The 23,661-nt window shown below is 30.4% G+C and overlaps 1 protein-coding gene across 1 annotated transcript in view; it reads left to right on the top strand.

Moving 5' to 3' along the window:
* Positions 1-23,325, top strand: part of LOC133331233 (putative fatty acyl-CoA reductase CG5065) — a 30,191-nt gene extending 6,866 nt beyond the window's left edge. Inside the window, exons 2-10 of the mRNA XM_061539634.1 lie at positions 15,631-15,747; positions 15,816-15,920; positions 15,990-16,133; positions 16,205-16,339; positions 19,003-19,123; positions 19,192-19,491; positions 19,566-19,698; positions 19,779-20,036; positions 23,127-23,325. Coding sequence (XP_061395618.1) covers positions 15,631-15,747; positions 15,816-15,920; positions 15,990-16,133; positions 16,205-16,339; positions 19,003-19,123; positions 19,192-19,491; positions 19,566-19,698; positions 19,779-20,036; positions 23,127-23,274 — 1,461 coding nt within the window. The 3' untranslated portion in view covers positions 23,275-23,325. The remainder of the gene's footprint in view (positions 1-15,630; positions 15,748-15,815; positions 15,921-15,989; positions 16,134-16,204; positions 16,340-19,002; positions 19,124-19,191; positions 19,492-19,565; positions 19,699-19,778; positions 20,037-23,126) is intronic.
* The last annotated feature ends 336 nt before the right edge of the window (positions 23,326-23,661 follow it).

Raw genomic sequence — 23,661 nt, 5'->3', positions numbered from 1 at the left:
CTTTGCATTTTATGTATGCATATCCATCAAAAGTATTTTATCCTGGCTAGATGGCCTTATATGAAACATGCATTCGATCTCAAAAAACTGTTGACCCTATAATATATAAAGTTTTTAACCTTATAAGATGTAAACAAACCTCCTTGCAGAAAAAAAGGTTAATTGTACATCCAATATCTTTCGATTTAAACGAAATATGGCATAGCGTAATGAATTAAGTGTAGAATGATGTGTGCTAAGTTTCGTGAAAATCGGTTCGGATTTAGGAATACTCCCTATATATTTTTTCGTACGATTTTATGTCCGATTGATACGAAATTGAGACTAGAATAACGTTGTTGCGTTTTGTTGAAATTGGTGCATATGCAAACATAGACATATATATTTCGCACGGGTGTCTGATTGAGATTAAATTTTGAACAGTACTGCATGCCGAATATATGGAGTACTGTACTGCATGCCGAATATATGTATGGATTGCTGTTAGTCGGTTCACATATAGATGTCGATGTTCCTTCGAAAAGATGACGTCTATTAGGATACATTTGTAGAATATACCAAAGTGGTGAAGGGTATCATATAGTCAGCCCAATCCGACTTTACTACTTTCCTTACTTTTCCAATAGCTTCCTTAGTTTTGCAATATAAATGGTCTCCCCGTTATGTGGGATATTCTGTCAGAACTGAAGATAGTTTCAACATAATTGTACAATCCAATTTTTTTATTTAAATCTGCACCTGTAGTCCTTAAAAATATTCTTTTAAATATCCGCCACGTATAGTTCGAGGAACTATATCTCAGTCGAATTTAAAACATTTTTATTTTTTCTATATATATTTCTTTATAGGTATAGGGTTTCGCACTCTCGACTCCATCCGACTATAGGCTCTTCTCTCTTGTCTTGAAATAATTTTAATATTTTTGTTACTTCTTTAATTTTCCATTAATCTATTGACTTTAAACTTCAATCCAAAACAGAAAGCACTTCCTTCCTATTCCGACTTAACAAGAATTCCGCAATTGAGACCCACGTGTGTGAGAGTCTAACACATACACTGTTATCTCTTCATGCATCGCAATTTGTCTGTATTTAAGTACAGACATCCCAGAAAAGTATCGATAATATTGAAATTTAAATGTTTGTAGTTGACAGATTTTTTTTCTTCTTTTTCTTTTCAATGTTTAACTTTTAAGCCATATCTGTAAGTGTGTTTGTATGTGAGTGTGTGCACATGTTTGTATATCACTTTTTATTCAAGATTTCCTTGTTATGACACTTAAGTTAACATCAATGGGAAATGTTAACATGGTAAACAACAACATCAGCCAGTCGGCCTGCCTGCCAAGCAAGCATCAACATTATAGGCTGGTAATGATAATTGTGAAGCAACAACAACAAGATATAAGCAAAAAAAAAAAAATTAAAGAAAAAAAGGCATAGCAAAATGACTAACACTAAATATACCAAGAAGCCACAAATTTGAGCATACAATGTATGCAGAAGAAAATGGGCTACGGTTGACAATATGGGAAAATTTAAGAAAAAATATTACAGATTTATTTACGCATTTGGATTTAAAAATTCCAAAAAATGTTTAGGCAACCAGCGAATTATCTACATCTAGATATACAATATTCTGATACCTTCTACCATTTGGTGCAGAGAAATATTCGTCGGGGACCCTAGATGTATGGTTTTTTTAAATAGAAATACCCAGTATAGATTAAATCAATAAAAACCAGTAAGGAAAGTAGTAAAGTCGGACTGGGCCGACTATATTATACCCTTCACCACTTTGGGTATATTCTACAAATGTATCCGAAAAGACGTCGCCTTTTTGAAGGAATTTTGACATGAAATTGAACGAACTTAAATATGTGATGTTCATGTCTTTCTGGAACCTATACTAAATTTCATTTCATTTGGGCAAGTTTAGCATCGTTTGCGCACAGTGGGACAGATTTGTGTAAATCGATTTAAAGCAAACTTGACACACGCTATTCGGTATGCTGCACTGTTTAAAATGTAATCTCAATCAGACACCTATTGATTATTTTGTGTAGAATTAACATAAATAAGTCGAAATTATGTATGGAAGCTACGGAATATCTATATCTGAACCGATTTGAAGCAAACTTGCCAAAGATTAATTTTTATTAATTTCAGTAATTTCAGTGTGACAATCGGCATAACTGTGGATCTTTAGTGCACAATTTACTTAAAATTGGACGAAAATATATATAGGAGGTGTACACATCATTTTAGACTTAAGTCAATACGCTATGCCAAAATTCATGCAACTTGAATGATTTTCAGAGACTTTGATGCACCATTTACCTAAAATCGGACGAAACTATGTATGGAAGCAATATCTAAATCTGAACCGATTTTAACGAAACATAGCACACATCATTCTAGACCTAATTCAATATACAAAATTTCGTGCAAATCGAAAGATATATAGGGACCTAGGCAGGCCATTTACCTAAAATCGGGCGAAACTATATATGGGAGCTATATCTAAATCTGAACCGATTTTCACGAAACATAAAACACGTCATTCTAGACTTAATTCGACACGCTATGCCAAAATTCGTGCAAATCAAATGATTTTTAGGGACTTTGGTGCACTATTTTCATAAAATCGGGCGAAACTATATATGGGAGCTATATCTAAATCTAAACTGATTTTCACGAAACTTAGCACACATCATTCTAGACCTAATTCAGTAGGCTATACCAAATTTCGTGCAAATCGAAAGATATATAGAGACATTGGTACACCATTTAACTTAGATCGGACGAAAATATATATAGGCTATATCTAAATCTGAACCGATTTTCTCAAAACTTGGCACACGTCATTCTAGACTTAATTCAGTACACTATGCCATATTTCGTGGAAACCGAAAGATATAAAAGGACTTTGGTACATTATTTACATTAAATCGGACGAAACTATATATGGGAGCTATATCTAAATCTGAACCGATTTTCACGAAACTTGGCAGACACCACTCTAGGCTCAATTCAGTACGTTAAGCTAAATTTCGTGCAAATCGAAATATATATAAGGACTTTGGTACACCATTTACCTTAAATCGGATGATAATATGTATGGGAGCTATATCTAAATCTGAACCGATTTTTCCCAATTTCAATAGGGTTCGTCCCTGGGCCAAATAAGTGACCTATGCCAAATTTCATCCAATTCGGATAATAAATGCGACCTGTAGTTTATTTACAATTTAACACCAGACGGACGGACATGCATAAATCGACTCAGAAAGTGATTCTATGCATATTCCCAAAAGGAACCATGGGTCTATCTCGTTTCGTTTTGCCTGTTACAAACATATGCACCACACTGTGGTACAGGGTACCACAGTGTGGTGAAGGGTATAAATAGCACCCCTTGAGTCCTTTACAGGATCTTCATAAAATGTTTAAATTTCCACCCTAAATTATATTTTTAAATTCCATTACAACAAAACTAAATAACAACAACTATAATGCCAACATTTGTAGTTCATTTATGACTCACGATTTTCCATTTCTAGCCCCAAATCATTCGCCGGCTTGCCAAAAGTAAATTTCCTATTAGTTGATGGACTTTGTTTTGTAAATGAATATTTACAAAAACAAACAAAATATTTGTACTTCTGGCTAAGTACAAACGTTGTTGTATTATTTATAGACTTTGTTGTTGTTATTTGGGTATTATTTTTCCTTAACTACTAGGGTTGTTATTATATAGTGACACAGTGCAACTATGGTTGTTGTCGTCTGATGCTGGCTAACTGGCTGGCTGTTTGGTTGTTTCGAAATGCCATTTTTTTCGATATGAATACGGATAATAACAACAAAGCCTATAATAGTTTTGGGGGCCGGAGACGAACTACAGACAACAGAGAATGGATGCTCTTCAATGAGATTAGCATGAATATATATAAACATAAATAGTAAATATAAAATATAAGCTGGTATCTGAGTAGATTTTAGTAGTTATGTCTTATTTTAGTCAAATCTGTGTATGGGGGGACCAAATCCTTCCTTGCTATCTAATCTGTTTTTTGTTCTGTATCACATTTTGTTTTATATTTTTAATATTTTTTTGAATCATTTTTGATGTATAAACAGAGAATAGTATTACTAAAACATGTTTTCCTGTTGTTTTGTTTTTTCTTTTTTCATCTTCTTTCTATTTGCATAGCAGGGTTTAAAAAATGCAATCACTTGGAAAATCACTTTTTTCTGTTATACAAAAAATAAGGCTAAAAAGGAAACACACACAAATTGTTGCCGGAGACATGTTATTGAAAACAAGATATCCTTTGTCTTGTTAGAAACTTTTGCTCTGTAGGCTACCTATCATGTCTCGGCATGTGACATGAACTTGAAAACCTTGAAACTAAACAATATAACGAAACAAAAAAAAAAATAATAAGAAAATATTACAATTCTTAAGATGTCCTAGTCAAAATGTCGGAAGGATATAGAGGACATTTTTAAAGGAATTTAAATTATGCAGCAAATAACAGGGAAGACCAATTTATGTTTGTATAGATAAAGTAAACTCTCTACCACTGGGCGAACATAAAAATTACCTAAAACCGATTGGGACTGTATTTGGGGACTTTGGTATAGAAAATTGCTGTTAGGAGAAAACGAAATACCAAACTACAGACACTGAAGTTTGAAAATTGGGTAAATTTTACTCACATTGTAATGCAAAAATATTGTCACATCGATTGCAAATTGCATGCCTGGACCTTTTTATGGGAGCTTTACCCAAAGATCCAATGAGAACTCAAATATCAACTGAGAGCAGACTCGATTGAGAACATGTCGAAAGTCCTCAAAATAACGAAGGTTATGGGTACCATTATGTGAGGACTCTATCTAATATCGGACCAACTTTATTAGTGTTTAGTCAGAGGGATTCGGCCCCATCGAGCGATTCGGTATTAGATATACGTACTTCTCCGATTGCGGTTAAATTTTTTCAAGGACTAGCAGAGAATATAAGTATACCGATCGTCATATCTCGACTATCTGAGTCGATCTAGACATGTGTGTCCGTCCGTCTGTCCATTATAATTTGTAAACACGATACAGGCCACAGTTATGGACCAATCTTCACGAAATTTTGCATGTAGGATGGGCTCTGGCCAATGAAAACCTATATTGTTTTTGGAAAAGATCGGATAAAATTTAGGGGATGAAATGGACCAAAAATTTTATTTTTGTCAGTTTTTCTGGTCGCTACAGACGCCGCAATTATGGCCCAAACATCTCGATTTTTTGCGGGTCAAATGGATCTATACTTTTGTGTGAAAAATTATAAAATTTGTATTTTACGGCGTATATATTTACTCCTGAAGGACATAGACCCGAGAAATTGATAGTTTATCCAAGAGGAGTGGTTGGCTTTTAAATTGATACCAATTATATTGTCGTATGTGCTCGAATGTGGGAGTTACACTAAAATATTTACAGGTGCTTACTTATTCAGATATTATTTAGTAACCCATTACCACACTAGAGGGCGGAAATATAGTGCTCATTCCTTTGAATTTTTTCATAAGATTCCAATTATGGCCAAGGACAACGTATATAATTTTCGGTGATGATCAGGTAATAATTTTGAGATGAAGTGGACCGAAAAGTTATATATTTTTTTTTCGAGTCGATCTATAGGCCACAATTACAAGCCGAACATCACAGCACAACATGGTTAAGGGAATCTAGATGGGCTGTAGTGAATATTAGTAATATTCGGAATATATGTCAGTGTAAGGAAGAGGTGCTGTTGACCTCTAATCGGGCAAGAGGGTGTAAATATAACGAAATATTACCCAGGCTCGAAATAAACATTCACAGAAATTTAGAGTTCCGTGGTAGTTGTGTAGGGTATCGTATGGTCGGCCCAGTCCGACTATACTGCTCCACTCATTGGTTTATTATTGTACTTACGTACTTAGCTGGCTTGTTACAGAACGGTTGTTCCATAAGCCGGGATTAAAAACGATGTCCAAGCGCGTTGGTCTTGTGCGCATCTCCTCCAATTTGAAAGAACGCGTTCCAACATATTGATTTCTAATTGGTCTTTCCATCTAATTCGTGGCCTTCCCCTCAGTATGCTTTCTTTTATATGCCTTTTGAATTGGGGCATCCCCATTCATTCGCACAACATGACCTAGCCACCGTAGTCGCTGCAGTTCAATACGACTGACTATGTCGATGTCCGCGTATAAATTGTAAAGCTCGTGGTTCATTCGACGCCGATATACACCGTTGACGCAATCCACGCCTATTGGTCTTAAGAAATTTCTTTATAAAATCCACGCCTATTGGTCTTAAGAAATTTCTTTATAAAATCCACGCCTATTGGTCTTAAGAAATTTCTTTATAAAATCCACGCCTATTGGTCTTAAGAAATTTCTTTATAAAATCCACGCCTATTGGTCTTAAGAAATTTCTTTATAAAATCCACGCCTATTGGTCTTAAGAAATTTCTTTATAAAATCCACGCCTATTGGTCTTAAGAAATTTCTTTATAAAATCCACGCCTATTGGTCTTAAGAAATTTCTTTATAAAATCCACGCCTATTGGTCTTAAGAAATTTCTTTATAAAATCCACGCCTATTGGTCTTAAGAAATTTCTTTATAAAATCCACGCCTATTGGTCTTAAGAAATTTCTTTATAAAATCCACGCCTATTGGTCTTAAGAAATTTCTTTATAAAATCCACGCCTATTGGTCTTAAGAAATTTCAGCCCGTAGATCTTTCGGATAATTGTTCTTTCAAACACCCCAAGAGCTGTAAAGTGTGAGTTTGGTCTGGAGGGAGGTGGCCTTGTTTATAAGCTGCTTACTTAGACCATAGGAGCATCTGTTGGCCATCACAATCCTTCTCTGAATTTCAAAACTGATTAACTGCTGACCTTGTGCCACTTAAAGTTATCCTGCATAGCCGTATTAATTTTGCAGGGTTATTTAAAAATATTTTCTCTAGGGCGTGCAGATTTTTTTACAAGGACTAAGCGCAAATATTTTAATAATTTCATTTCAAGGACTAGCAGTGCCGTAAGCATGGATTTTTAAAGATTAGCACATTAAGAAGCCTAGGCTTTTAAAGAGTATTTTTCAAGGTCTAGTATAACTACATTCGTGGATTTTAAAGCATTTTTTCAAGGAAAAAAATTACCGGATTCTTTCAAGGACTAGCATAGCCACAAGCGTGAATTTAAAAAACAAATACATCATATTTTCAAGGACTAGGACATAGATACAAGCATGGATTTTTTAAATAATATTTCTCAAGGACTAGCAAAACTACAAGCATGGATTTTTTTAAAATAATTTTACAGAATATTTTTCAAGGTTTAGCATAGATACAAGCGTCGATTAAAAAATAGAATATTTTCTAAAGGGCTGGAATATTTTTCAAGCAACAGCAGAGGTTGGTTTTTTAAAAAAAAGATTATTTTCAAGGATTTAAGAAGGAGATTTTGTAAAGAATATTTTTTAAGAAACTGTCTTTTTCGCAGCATTTTGGGTGGACTATTTGAGCTGTAAGCATGGACTTTTAAAAACATATTTCCACAATCTGTTGCTTATCAACAGATTTTTTTCACATCTGACTCCTTTGTCTCAATTACCTCATGAATGGTATATCGATATCCTTCACATATCCATATTTCAAATTAACACAATCAAAATTATTCGAATTTTTGTTCAATATACCACCTACTAATCACCTCGTGTAATGTCATTTACCCTCCATACAGGTGGTGGTGATTGGTAGCTATTGCCAGTATCCATTACTGTGCATATCGAAAAGAAACTATCTACTTTTATATCGGCCACAAACATCTTTTATTCAGACTTTCATTCGACACCCTCCAACACCCATTCGTCAAGAGCTTATTTTGTGTTAGAGCGTTCAATTACGTTGTTTTTTTATTGGTGTAATTGACAGATATCCATTATTATGACGGGTTACAATGAATAACCTCTTGACCACAACTACAACAAAAAAGAGTAATTTGAGGGGTTGTTAATAGGGTGTAAGGGTATTTGAATTAGATATTGATTTGGCGTGGTGTGTGAGTGAGTGACTGTATTTGTCTTTTCTAAGTTGTTAAAGTGTAAAATGTAATCAACGATTAATGGTTTTTTGTATGTGTGTTATTTAAATAACAATTAAACAAAGAGGAATAAAACAAAAACAACAATGACAAGAAAATGCACAAACAATAGAATCACTAATAATGACAATTAATTGTTTTCTGATTGAATATTTAAAGCCCAAGTAACACGCAATTACGTCATTCTATTCTGAAAAACATGAAGAGTTTGGTGCACGTTTTGTTCCCAATTGACATATTTTGGGTCCTTGGGTCCCACTTAAAATCGGACGAAACTATATGAGAGCTATATCTAAATCTGGACTGATTTCAACAAAACTTGTCTATACAACTATACTACTTTGTGTAAATCGGCCTTACTTTGAGTTTATGGTGCACCATTTATTTAAAATCGGAAGAAAATATATATGGGAGGTATATCTAAATCCGAACTGATTTTAGCAAAACTTGTCACATATTATATTGCGCATACTTAGTACGTTGTGCAAAATTGTGCAATCGTCTTAACTTTGGGTCTTAAAATCGGACAATTTTCAAAAAAAAAAAATTACATACATCATTCTAGACTCAATTCAGTAAGCTATGTGAAATTTCGTTCACAATTAAAAAATTAAAATTAAATCAGGCGAAAATATATGGGAGCTATATCTAAATCGGAACCGATTTTCAAGAAATTTTACGCACATCATTCTAGACTCAAGTCAGTATGCAATGATAAATTTCGTGCAGATCGGAAGATATATAGGGACTTTTGTACACCATTTACGTGAAATCGGACGAACATATATATGGGAGCTATATCTAACTCGGAACCGATTTTCAAGAAATTTTACACACATCATTCTAGACTCAAGTCAGTATGCAATGATAAATTTCGTGCAGATCGGAAGATATATAGGGACTTTTGTACACCATTTACGTGAAATCGGACGAACATATATATGGGAGCTCGGAACCGATTTTCAAGAAATTTTACACACATCATTATAGACTCAATTCAGTACGTTGTGCCAAATTTCGTGCAAATCGAAAGATATTTAGGGACTTTGATGCACCATTTACCTTAAATCGGACGAAAATATATATGGGAGCTATACCTAAATCTGAACCGTTTTCAAGAAACTTAGCACACACCATTCTAGGCCTAATTCAGTACACTGTGCAAAATTTCGTAAAAATCGAAAGCTATTTAGGGACTTTGGTGCACCATTTACCTCAAATCGGACGAAAATATATATGGGAGCTATATCTAAATCTGAACCGATTTTTCCCATTTTCAATAGGGTTCGTCCTTGGGCCAAATGAATGAGCTGTGCCAAATTTCATCCAATTCGAATAATAAATGCAACCTGTACTTTGTTTACAATTTAACATGGACAGACGGACGGACAGACGGACATGCGTAAATCGACTTAGAAAGTGATTCTATGCATATTCTCAAAATGAACCACGATTCCTTTTGCCTGTTACAAAGATATGCACAAAGACATAATACCCTGTACCACAGTGTGGTGAAGGGTATAAAAAAAAATGCCAAGCAAATCCACGATCAAAAATTGTCTAATAGTAGACTCTTATCATTTCTTTGTTATCATGCCAACAATTTTACTCTTTTAAACCCGTTATAATTAAAAAATAATTTATTACTTTATGTAAATTTAAAGATCTACACACCATAATAGATTAAAAAACAAAACAGAAATTATATAAATTTCCGGATAAATAAAATCATAACAAGATGCAAAATTTTGATAACCGACATACAACCATATATAGATAACTCTTTCTATGGTGGTAGCTCTTTCAATCATAATTTAAATGTATTTTAAATGTAAATTGCCTAAAATCGTTTATTATTCGCACCGGTAATTGTGAAAGTGGTGTAAGTTTTTTATACCCTTCACCACACTGTGGTACAGAGTATTATGTCTTTGTGCATATGTTTGTAACAGGCGAAAGGAAAAAAGATAGACCCATGGTTCCCTTTTTAGAATATGCATAGAATCACTTTCTGAGTCGATTTATGCATGTCCGTCCGTCCGTCTGTCTGTCGATGTTAAATTGTAAACAAAGTACAGGTCGCATTTATGATCCGATTTGGATGAAATTTGGCATAGGTCACTTATTTGGCCCAAGGACGAACCCTATTGAAATTGGAAAAAATCGGTTCAGATTTAGATATAGCTCCCATATATATTTTCGTCCGATTTATGGTAAATGGTGCCCCAAAGTCCCTAAATATCTTTCGATTTGCACGAAATTTGGCATAGCGTAATGACTTAGGTATAGAATAATGTGTGTTAAGTTTCCTGAATATCGGTTCAGATTTAGATATAGCTCCCATATATATTTTCGTCCGATTTAAAGTAAATGGTCCACCAAAGTCCCTATATATCTTTATATTTGCACGAAATTTGGCACAGCGTAATGAATTAGGTCTAGAATGATGTGCGTTAAGTTTCCAGAAAATCGGTTCAGACTTAGATATAGTTCCCATATATATTTTCGTCCGATTTAAGGTAAATAATGCACCAAAGACCCTTTATATGTTACGAAAAGGGGATTGACCCATTTTTTATTTTTTTCGATGTGAAGTTTGACCTGGACTAAAGTTTAATTATTTAAAAGTAATATTCGTTGGATATATTAAAAAATACTCAAAGGAGAAAAAAATCGCATGAAAGCTCGACCACAATGGAAATGGAAATTAAGAGCAGACGGGATAGCAAGACCAGAACCCACTGCTAACGAACTCCAGATGAATAAAGGACAAATCTTTGTTTAGGAACTTTTGAATAACTTCTTTATAACTTATGTGTCGTTATAACCAATTTCGACTATATATTCAAATACTATTCTAACATTGACAATTTCATACATCTTCCACTGAGACACTACTTAAATACACAGTCAATTTCAAATCTTCGAAGACATTTCATTTCCCAAAATGTTTTCTCCCTTTAATAAAGAAAATCAATCACAAATTAGTTCCTTTAGTCACTGCATAGGCATACCCCATTTTTTAGAAAATCATTTCGATTCCCAAGAACTTCACCACACCAACCCACATACAACTCCCCCAACAAATGTTATTGACCATATATATATACATACATAAGAAATACCCACATATTTACTGGCAGTCTATTAGATATACAAATATTTCCCTTTGGTTTCCTTTTTATGGCCAGGATATCATCATGTGCACGAGTTCAGGCAAATACAACAATGTGTTATACAACCTGTAATTATTACAGCTAATGACTGTGTATTATTGACTAACAGAGTGACCGAGTAACTGAGTAACTGACTGACGATTTCATTGTGTGTATGTCCGTGCTAACGATTAGCTTAGGTGTAGACGGATGGCAGCGAGCAGTCTACCACCCATCGGTCGCTCAAAATGCAAATTGTTTTAGTTATAAATTTTTAAAATTGTTTTAACACAGCAGAAGCGTATTCGGACAATAAAATTGTTGGGGAGGTTTCAGCTTTGATAGGTGAGGGTGGTGAATATTGAAACAAAATAAATAATTATGGAGGTTGGTTGGGGTGCAGAAGTGAAGTTCAAATAAATCAAATTGTGTCATTGTATTTTGTTGTGAATTTCGAAATAGTTGGGCAAAGGGGGGCAATTAGAGTAGGGGGGATTATATTGTGAAGGACTAATGAATACTTTTAGAGAATATTTTAGGGACTATTAATTAAGTGCGATTTTAAAATAAATGGTTTAGCAGACCTGAGAGGAATTTTTTTTAGAATCAACTTTAAAGCTATAATACTGACTTCTTAAGAAAAAAATGTTCAAGGACTATTAGAACAATAAGTTTTGAATTATAAATTGAATTAATTAGCAAAACTATAAGCGCGATTTTTATGTATTTTCTCAAGAACTAGAGCATAAGCATGGGCATTTTAGGGCATAGATTTCTAAAAAATATTTTTAAACTCCTCCAAAACTTGAAGTTATAAAGAATATATTTTTTAGCCTCTTCGGAGCTATAAGCGTTTTGAAATATATATTTTTTTGAATATAAGCAGAGCTCTAAGCATGGATTTTTCAAAGAAATTTGCTGAAAGGGCTAGTAGAGCTGGAATTTTTAAGTAGGACTTCTATAAGCTTGGATTTTTACAAAATATGTTTTAAAAACCTGATAGAACTATAAGCGTCGATTTTTAAAAAGGTAGAGAATCTATAAGCTTAGATTTTTTAAAGTTTTGTAATGAATATTTTTGGAGGAGCTATAGGTGTGGATTTTTAAAGAAAAGTTTTTGTAGTACATCAACTGCACTACATGGCTACAAAACAGACTTATTGAGATTATCAAGCATCTTTATGAACGGGTTTGTCAAGAAAATTCATTCAAGGACTATCAGACCCAGAAGCTTGTACTTTCTAAATAGTATTTATTGAAAGATTAGCAGGGTTGGGATGTTTTAAAGGTATCTTACAGATATACTCGTGGGTTGTAATGGTCTAACGTAGATTAAAGTTCGGATTTTTAAGAAATATTTTTTAAAGCGCCTTTAGACTGGATTTTTTTTAAAGAGCATTATTTAAAGGATTTGTCAAGATGGAAATTAATTTTGTGTTATATTGTTTTTTTTTTTTTTTTGTTTGAAAAATAGCTTATTCAAGGACAACCATAGCTTTGATTTCTTAAAGAATATCTTTAAAGACTATAAACGGAGCCATAACCTAGAAATTTGGTAAAAAAATAATATTTCAAAGGCTATCAAGATCTCAAGGTTGGATTTTAAAAAAAGGTCAATCACAGCTATACGCGGGACATATTTAAATATTATTCTTTGATGGACTACTAGAGCAGGGACTAAAACGGCTATAAGCCGGATTTGTTAATGATATTTTTTCAAGGACTAGAAAGGCTAAGCGTGGATATTTCGAGACTAGTTTTTAGAGACAAGTTTTTTTTAGAGACTAGGTTTTAGAGACTAGGTTTTAGAGACTAGTTTTTAAAGCACCTACAGAGCTATAAGTGTGGGGTTATAAAGAAAAACGTTCCAAGACTGTAGAATATGTATGTAATATTTTTTAAGGACTATGTAATATATTTATGTAATATTTTTTAAGGGCTGGCAGAGAGCTTCTGAGCTTCTGGCTTAGATTTTTAAGATTTTTTCAAGGGTTGTCGGAGCTATAAGCTTGAATTTTCATAACCTTCAATTTCATATTAAATATGTCATACCGTTTGCAACTTCTCGATTTTGATTTAGCCATGTCCATTTGTCTGCCTATTGATAATGCGATTAATCGGTCCACCATTAAATATATTAAGGTATTTTGAGAATTTCAAAGACATAATTGTAATTTTATACTTTCAGATCTTATTGGATAGGAAATCTCCAAGCAAAAATATTGGCAAAAGTTTCGGGGTCTTACCATGTATCGACTCTTCTCGATTTTCAGTATTTTGCGAATTTCGAACCCATTCTTCACACAAAAAAATGCTGTAATTTTATATATCTTTTTTTATTTATTTTGGCCTATTCATGGTAGCACCATGATACCCCTGATTTTCGATATTTAGAGAATTTCAGACTTATTTCTTCATCAGAAGAAGCTCAAATTTGATATTTTCAGTTCTCATAGAATAGTAATTCATATTACCAAAACTATCAATATCGATCCACCTTTTGGCATAGTCCCATTTAGCGGTACCTTCCAATTTTTTAATATTTAAGGAATTTCGAACACATTCTCAATACAAAAATGCTGTAATTTTACATTTTCGATTATCATGGAGTAGAATATTTTCCTACCAAAAATGATCAATATTGGTCCATGCATGGAGGTAGACCCATGTAATGATACTTACCAATATTCGATGATTAGAGGATTCCAAGCACAATTCTTCATTCGAAGAGGCTCTAGTTTGATATTTTGGTTTCTCATTTGTTTCCAAAAAATGTCAATATAGATCTACCTTTAGGTATAGACCACCTTTAGTGATACGTCTCAATTTTCGATATTTTCTTTTCTTATTGATTGGCAAATCTTCCTACCAGAAATTATTAACATCGACACATCTTTGGCCCTCATATAACTGTCCCGCCCCTTTTATACATATTCATGGTCCTAGGCGAGTTCATTGCAGGAACATGAAAATCTAGGTCTACGTTTTGACATAGCCCCCATATAAAGATTTCGTCCGATTTTAGATGCTCTCTAAAATACACATATAGAATTTTACAGTAATTTCACAACTCGAAGATCATATAAATTTATGAAAGTTAGCATTTTAATGGTTCTAGGTTCCAGCAGAAGTGGTTGTCATTTACCGGATATATTTATATGTCCACGTTTTACCATAGACACCATTAAAATGTTCCGTCCCATTTTCGGTATTTTTATAATACTTGGCGTATTTATTAATAGAAGTGCCTGCAATTTAACATCTCGGAGTTTTGTTTTTTTTTTTTGTTTACAAAACCTTTTTGCATAACATTTTCAACCGAATCCCCATTGGCCTACAATACAGGGCTATGTTTGAACCGGTACCCCATATTATGGTTTCGGTTTCTCATTTTACAAAGAATAATAAACCTCCTAACAAGCTATTTACAATGACATAATATAATTTTTGGAGTCTACAAAAAGTTCGGAACTGCCTAACTAATCGCCGTCTTTACTTTTTTATTCCCTTTCATTAATTCCCATGTGTTAATTTTTTTACAATTTTCATCTCTAAAATTACTTCACAAATTTACCGTCCTTACGTGCTTCCAACGCACACCTCCACACTATTTACAACATTAATTTTTCATAGAGGCGTCACGAAAAAAAACAAAGGAGTCCAAAAACAAAAGAGAACTGCCTACTTCGAATCTCCTTATTCTCCTTCTCCACTCTCAGTCATTCATTCATTTACAGTTTTTTTGTTGTATCAACATTCTAATTGTTTGCACCAACAACATAAATACCCTCTCAGGAACAACAATGAGGTCCTTTCTTAAGTAGTCGTCGTGTGTACGTATGTACACATACTTATAGTGTAAATACACACACACACATAGTGATATAGACACTCACATGGTTACTTGCTTAATACTAATAAGAATAGAGACTTTGGAGAGACAAGAGTACACATAAATAAGGGTAAACTTGCCAGGCAGCTAACTAAGTACCGGACAGGGTCTGTATTTGCTTCGAGTAATAAATAAGGACTGGGTTGGGATTGGGTGTGGGTAATAATAACATAACTGGAATCTTGATAATAACTCAAGCCCTTCATTAACATTGACGATTAATTGACAACATGGGACTGAAGAAAGGAAAACAAATTTTTCTAATCAGCCGAAGTGGGTAATAACTTCGGCTGATTAGAAAAATTTGGAGGATTTTGGAATCTGATTTCAGGATAAGGATCTACGTTTATAATAGGGGCTATCATTTATCTATAATTGTGTAACCAACTTTATTAAAATATTTGTTTTCTCTTCATATCCTTTTCAGGTCTTGGTTGAAAAACTTCTACGTTCTTGTCCAGACATAAAAAATATATATTTACTGATACGACCCAAACGAGGACATGAGGTATCACAGCGTCTCAATGAACTGCTGGAGGCACCGGTAAGCTAAAAAATTGTCATTTTTAGAAATTGAGAATCATTACAAATAATATATTCTATTTCTTATAGCTTTTTGAAAAATTAAGAAGAGAAAAACCAAAGGATTTGAGTAAAGTAATTCCTATATCAGGCGATATAACATCCGAAGAATTGGGTATATCCGAAAGTGATCAGGTATGTTCAAATAATGCCAAATTTCATTTGGAAAATAATTATAATTGAAACATGGTTTTGTATTTACAGGCTCTATTGTGTCGCAATGTTTCGATTGTATTCCATTCAGCTGCCACTGTTAAATTCGATGAAAAGCTCAAATTATCAGTTACAATCAATATGTTAGGGACAAAACGTTTGGTTGAATTATGCCATCGTATGATGTCCTTAGATGTAAGTAGATCGAAAATTTGAAATTTTATTTAGTTCTTGATTTTGAAATTCGTTATTATTCTTCCCGTTAGGCACTAATTCATGTATCCACTGCCTATTGCAATTGCGATAGAACCGAAGTATCTGAAGTTATATATGCACCACCCTATAATCCAGATGATATTATTTCCTTAGTTAATTGGCTTCCGGAGGATACACTCGATAAGGTAAGGCATAATAACATTTAATTAATGAAAAATTAAGAATTTATTAATACATAAGTAATGTTTAATAATCTTAATTTAATAAATTTATCAAGAAATAAATTAATTTATTAAAAATTAATACAGTTAATAAAGTGTAATTTATAATTAATTATTTCTAATTAGTAATTCGTTACAATTAATTATAAATGTTTTTTTAATCAAAATTTAATTTTAATTAACAACATGTAGTTAAATATAAATTATTTTTTATTAGCCATTAATTATTATTTTATTAATTACTAATTAATTTATGGTTTTATTATAAATTATTTTTTAATTAATTTGTTTTTAATAATTTAATTTTTATTGCATTATTTTTAATTAATTTATTTTTATTTAAATAATTAAATTAATATTTTTTTGTTAATTAATTGATTTATTTGTATTTAAATTAATTAATTTTATTTTTAATTATTTAATTTTAATCAATATATAATTAATTTGCTATTATTTTATATTTAATTATTTTTACATTAATTAATATTTTTATTAACTACTTAATTAAGTAATTAATTAGTTTATTATCGGTAAACTTTTGAATGTTAAAAATCAATAAACTTATATTTAATTATGTTATTTCTATTGATTAATACATTTTTTATTAGTTTCTATTAATTAATGTTTAATTGTTGTCTATTAATTAATTTTTAATGAAATTCTATTAATTAATTTTTAATGAAATTTTATTAATTAATTTTCAATTCATTTGTAATTAATTTTCAATTAATTTTTAATTAATTGTCAATTAATTTTTTAATAATAATTTTTTCAATAAATTTTTAAATAATTTTCAATTAATTTTTAAATAATTTTTAATTTTTAATTAATTTTCAATTAATTTTTAAATAATTTTCAATTAATTATTAATTAATTTATAATTAATTTCTATTATTTTTTAATTGCTTTTTATCAATTTTTAATTAATTTTTTTTTAGTTAATTTCTATTAATTTTTAATTAATTGTCAATTAATTTTTAATTAATTGTCAATTAATTTTTAATTTTTTCAATTAATTTTCAATTAATTTTTAAATTTTTCAATTAATTTTTAATTAATTTTCAATTAATTTTTAATTTTTTCAATTAATTTATAATTAATTTCTATTAATTGCTTTTTATCAATTTTTAATTTTTCTAGTAATTTTTAGTTAATTTCTATTAATTTTTAATTAATTTATATTAATTTTTAATTAATTTATATTAATTTTTAATTAATTTCTATTTATATTAATTTTTAATTATTTATATTAATTTTTAATTATTTATATTAATTTTTAATTAATTTATATTAATTTTTAATTAATTTATGTTAATTATTAATTTTTATATTAATTTCTAATTAATTTATATTAATTAATGTGTAATTAATTCATTTCTATTAATTTTTAATTAATTGTCAGTTAATTTTTAATTAATTGTCAATTAATTTTTAATTAATTTTCAATTAATTTTTAATTAATTTTCAATTAATTTTTAAACAATTTTCAATTAATTATTAATTAATTTATAATTAATTTCTATTAATTTTTAATTAATGTCTATCAATTTTTAATTAATTTCTACTAATTTTTAATTAATTTCTTTTAATTTTTAATTAATTTCTATTAATTTTTAATTAATTTCTATTAATTTTTAATTAATTTCTATTAATTTTTAATTAATTTCTATTAATTTTTAATTAATTTCTATTAATTTTTAATTAATTTCTATTAATTTTTAATTAATTTATATTAATTTTTAATTATTTATATTAATTTTTAATTAATTTATATTAATTTTTAATTAATTTATATTAATTTTTAATTAATTTATATTAATTTTTAATTCATTTATATTAATTTTTAATTAATTTATATTAATTTTTAATTAATTTATATTAATTTGTTAATTAATTTATATTAATTTTTAATTAATATATATATATCTTATTTAAATTAATATCTATTAATGTTTAATTAATTTATATTAATTAATGTCTAATTACTTTATATTAATTCATTTGTAATTAATTTGTATTTAATTTATATTAATTAATTTATATTAATTTATTTAAATTAAATTATTTTTAATTAATTTATATCTATTAACTTGTAATTAATTTATATTAATTAATTTTTAATTCATTTCTTTTAATAATTTTTAATTAATATTAATTATTTTCAGTTCATTTATTTTAATTTAATTTATAATTAATTCAAATTAATTATGTTTTATTAACCAATTACAGTTTATTTATATTAATTAATTGTATTTAATTAAATTATATTAAGTAATTGAATTTAATTAATTATTTGTTTTATTTCATGTATAGTTTTAATTGTTTTTACTTAATTTATATTTTTTATTTGATTAATTTATTACTAAGTTATATTTAATTATTTTTAATTAATTAATATAACGTTTATTAATTTTAAGTGAATAATATTATTTAATTAATATTTAATTATTTAGTTTAATATTTAATTAATTAATATTACATTACTATTTTATTTATAATAAATTAATATTTATTATTATTAATTTTATTAATTAACATTAATTATATTAATTAATTCTTGTCAAATGTTAATTAATTATTTAGTATTTACTAATTTTTTAATATGAATTTCTTTCTGTGTATTTCAGCTTACCCCCTCATTGATTGGTGATCGTCCAAATACTTATACATTTACAAAAGCCTTAGCTGAACATATGCTACTCAAAGAGGCCGGTAATCTTCCAGTTGCCATTGTGAGGCCATCTATAGGTAACAACAAAAACAATAAAATATTAAATTACAAAATTTTAAAATGAATTTAATTCTCTCATTCACAGTGACTGCCAGCTTAAATGAACCCTTTGCCGGTTGGATTGACAATTTAAATGGTCCCACCGGCCTCTTATCGGCCATGGCCAAGGGCATCTTCCGCACAATTGTCTGTGAGGAGAATTGCATTGCCGATGTGGTACCTGTTGATATTGTGATTAATTTGATGATAACGGCTGCATGGCGCACAGCATCACACAAAACGGATAATTTATTAATTTATAATTGTTGTACCGGCCAAAGACATCCCATTACGTGGGGTAAATTTGTTAACTATGCCGTTGATCATGTGCGCAAACATCCATTGGGTGAGTTGGAACAAAAGGATACAAATAAAAAAAAAAACAACAACAAAAAACATTTAATTTTTTCGATTTTACAGAGGGTTGTGCCTGGTATCCTGGTGGCTCGCTACGCAACAGTCCCACAATAAATGCTGTCAATGCTTTTGTTGTACATTATATACCAGCCTATATATTAGATGTAATGGCGCGATTAGTTGGTAAAAAACCAATGTAAGTATATTCTCTACAGTTATCAGTGATGATATTGATCCTTAATCGATTCCTTGGTGTTTTTTTTTTTCTTTTTGCAGCTTTGTCAAAATCCAAAACAAAATCGCCAAAGCCGTTGAATGCTTGAATTATTTCGCCACCCATGAATGGCAATTCAAGGACGACAATGTGTGCGCTTTGCTACAGACTCTCAGTCCAAAGGATCGCGATAATTTTGTGTTCGATGTTACCACAATTAATTGGGAGAAATATATGGAACGATATGTGTTGGGCTTTAGAGAATTCCTGTTCAAACAGAAACCACAATCATTACCTGGTAGTCGGAAAAAGATGATGAGGTAAGGCATTGGAGAAAAAAATATTTTAAAATAATTTAAAAATGGGAAAAATGGTCTCAAAATTATTAGAAAGGTCTAATTTAGACATTGGAAGGTCTTGGAAAAATTAACAAATTTAAAAAATTAGGCATGGAAAGATCAGAAAATTATTTAAAAAACACACGAAGCGAAAGTTCTGAAATGCATGTTTAAAAATTAGACTTAGGAACACCTTAAATAATATGAAAAATAATTTTTTTTTATGGTATGGTACTTGAAACGAATATTAAAAAATTACACCAATTTTGGTACTACAATAAAATATTTTTGAAAAATAATCTAAAAAATTGGTACTTCAAAATGATGTTTAAAAAGTCCTCGCATTCTATAGTCCTTCAAAAAATATTTTTTTTTATAAAAAACCCTCCTCTAAAAAAATATTATAAATAAATATAATATAATTTATATTCTTTTAAACTTCATTTTCGAAAGTCCTTCAAATAAAATTTTATAAAAATCCTTGCCTTCAAAAAAAAAAATTAATAAATCTTTGCTTTCGATAGCCCCTCAAAAAAATTATTTCAAAACATTATTGTAGGTCATGTAAAAATATTAAAAAAAAAACCTTGCATTTCATAATCTCTCAAACAGAATTTTTTAAGAATCATCGCCTTTTATAAAAAATCCTCTACTTCGATAGTCCTTAATCATTCAAAAAATATTTTATAAAAATCCTTTATTAAAAAACATTCTCGACTCTGACAGTCCTTCAAAAATTATTTTTAAATAATTTTTAAAAAATCCTCCCCCTTCGATAGTCCTTGAAAGAATATTTTTAAAAAATCCACGGAAAAATCCACATGGAAAAGTATATTTAAACCAGTAAGAAAAGTTCAAAAGTCGGACGGGACCGACTATATGATACCCTTCACCACTTTGGGTACATACATAATGTGTACAATATCCTGTTGATAGAAAAGACATAGCATCTTTGGATGACCATTGATAGGGAATCGGTCAAAAAAAAAAAAAAAATGTGATCTACATAGATAAAAACCATACACATGCAATTCTGAAATCTATAAAGAAATGCATGTCAATCGAGCAGACTTGAATATTTGGTGTAACATTTGTATAAAATCCGGCAAAATTGTATATGGGAGATATATGTAAATCTGAACCAATTTCAACAAAACTTCACACATATCAAACTGGACTGAATTAAGTACGCTGTGCAAAATGTTGTCTCAATCGGACAAATATTGGGAGTTAAGTGCATCATTTACCTAAAATCGGACGAAAATATATATAAGAGCTATATCTAAATCTGAACCGATTTCAACAAAACTTCACAGATTTTAAACTGAACTAAATTCCGTACACTGTGCAAAACTTCGCATACATAAATATGGACCTAATTCAGTACTCTTTGTAAAATGTTGTCTCCATCGGAACAGTATTGGCAGAATGGTGCTCTATTTACATAAAATCGGAAATCTGAACCGATTTTAACAAAACTTCGCAGACATCAGTCTGGACTTATTTCAGTACTGTGTGCAAAATTTTGTTCCAATCGGTCAAATATTGAAGGTTTGGTGCATCATTTACATAAAATCGGACGACGATGCATATGGGAGCTATATCTAAATCTGAACCATTTTTTCTCAATTTCAATAGGTTTCGTCCTTGGGCCAAATAAATGAGCAGTACCAAATTTCATTCAAATCGGATTATGAATGCGACCTGTACTTTGTTTACAATTTAACACCAACAGACGGACACATGGACGGACGGACATGCATATATCGACTTAAAAAGTGATTCTATGCATATTCTCAAAAGGAACCATGTGTCTATCTCGTTTCCTTTTGCCTGTTACAAACATATGCACAAAGACATAATACCCTGTACCACAGTGTGGTGAAGGGTATAAAAATCAGCGGTAATATTGGTCCATGGCAAAAATATTACAACAAAATACTAGCCTGTTTTGCTATTGGAAAAACTAAAACAAACCCAGTGAGCGGAACAGTATAAACGGACGGGGCCGACCATACGATACAATACGACCATGTGGGTTTTTATTCCGAGCCGGGGTAATATTTCGTGATAGCTGCACCCTCTTGCCCGATTACAGGTCAAAATTACCAATATTCAGTACAGCCCTTCTAATTACTTGTCCATAATCCATTCAGCCTGGGTTGTAGTGTGATGTTCGGCTTGTAATTGTAGCCTATAGATCGAATCGATAAAAAACATTAAAAAGTTTTCGGTCCACTTCATCCCAAAATTATTATCTGATCATCACCGAAAATTAAAGACGTTGTCGTTGACCATAACTGGAACCTCATGGAACATTTCAAAGCGATCGGCGCTACATTTCCGACCTCTAGTGTGGTACGTAAGCACCTGTAAATATTTACGTGTAACTCCCACATCTTAGTACATACGACAATATAATTGGTGTCAATTTGGCCCAATCCCCTTCTCCATGTAAAAATTCCAGATGTTTGGGCCATAATTGCGGCCTTTGGAGCGATCAGAAAAACCGACAAAAATTAAGTATTTGGTCCATTTCATCCCCTAAATATCTTCATTGGCCAGAACCCATCCTACATGCAAAATTTCGTGAAGATTGGTCCATAACTGTGGCCTTTATCGTGTTTACAAATTATAATGGACAGACGGGCGGACAGACACACATGTCTAGATCGACTCAGCTAGTCGAGATATGACGATCGGTATACTTAAAGGTGGGTCTAGGACCAATATTTCGCAGCGTTGCAAACTCTTGTGGCTGCACAAAGCTATAATACCCTGACAACATAGTTGTTTAGGGTATAAAAATTCGTCGCCTGTCTGAAGGCTTTAAAATATATTATTTGAAAATCCGAGCCTATGTGTAGACCTGAAAAAATATTATTTAAAATAATGCAGATTTTTTATTCCACTTTTTATTATAGGCCTTGAAAACTATATTTAAGAAGTCCAACATAATTCTTAAGGAAACACTTTGTTGTACTTAAAAAATATATTTATTTGCCAAATTATTTATTAGTTTTAAAATAATAATATTTAACTCTTACCTTCTTCCTTTCTTTCCTTTTCCAGATTATATTATATCGATCTATTAACAAAAGTTTTTATGGTCATTTGTACTTGGCGTTTCCTGATGTCACGTTCAAAACGTTTGAATGCCGTGTGGTCATCATTTTTACAAAATATATTGAAATTTGTGCGTCTATTGCCATTTTTGTAATATAATTTATATTTAGACAACCATAACCAACAACAACAACAATAATTGCAACAAGAACAACAACCAGAAACCACTACTCAATTATAAAACTAATATACATTATTATTATTATTTTTCATATTTTTGTTTTCGTTTGGGATAAAATAAATACAAATAAATAGAGTAAATAAAATTTATATTTACAGAAGAAGAAGAAAAAATTTACACAAACAAACATACAGACATACATGCATACATAGATACATGATTAAGCAAATAGTGTAATAATTAAGAAATATTTTATTATTATGATTATAATTATTACTATTATTTGTTTTTAGTTTATATATATAAAAAAATATTTTTTTTAATTTAATTTCAAATTTGTCACATATATATATTTAATTT

Source organism: Musca vetustissima, unplaced genomic scaffold (genome assembly GCF_032173495.1).
Source record: "Musca vetustissima isolate MV318-11 ecotype Yass unplaced genomic scaffold, APGP_CSIRO_Mvet_v1 utg27413, whole genome shotgun sequence".
Classification (NCBI taxonomy): Eukaryota; Metazoa; Arthropoda; class Insecta; order Diptera; family Muscidae; genus Musca; species Musca vetustissima.
Note: the sequence above shows the minus strand (reverse complement) of the source record. Positions and strands in the feature narration are given on the sequence as shown.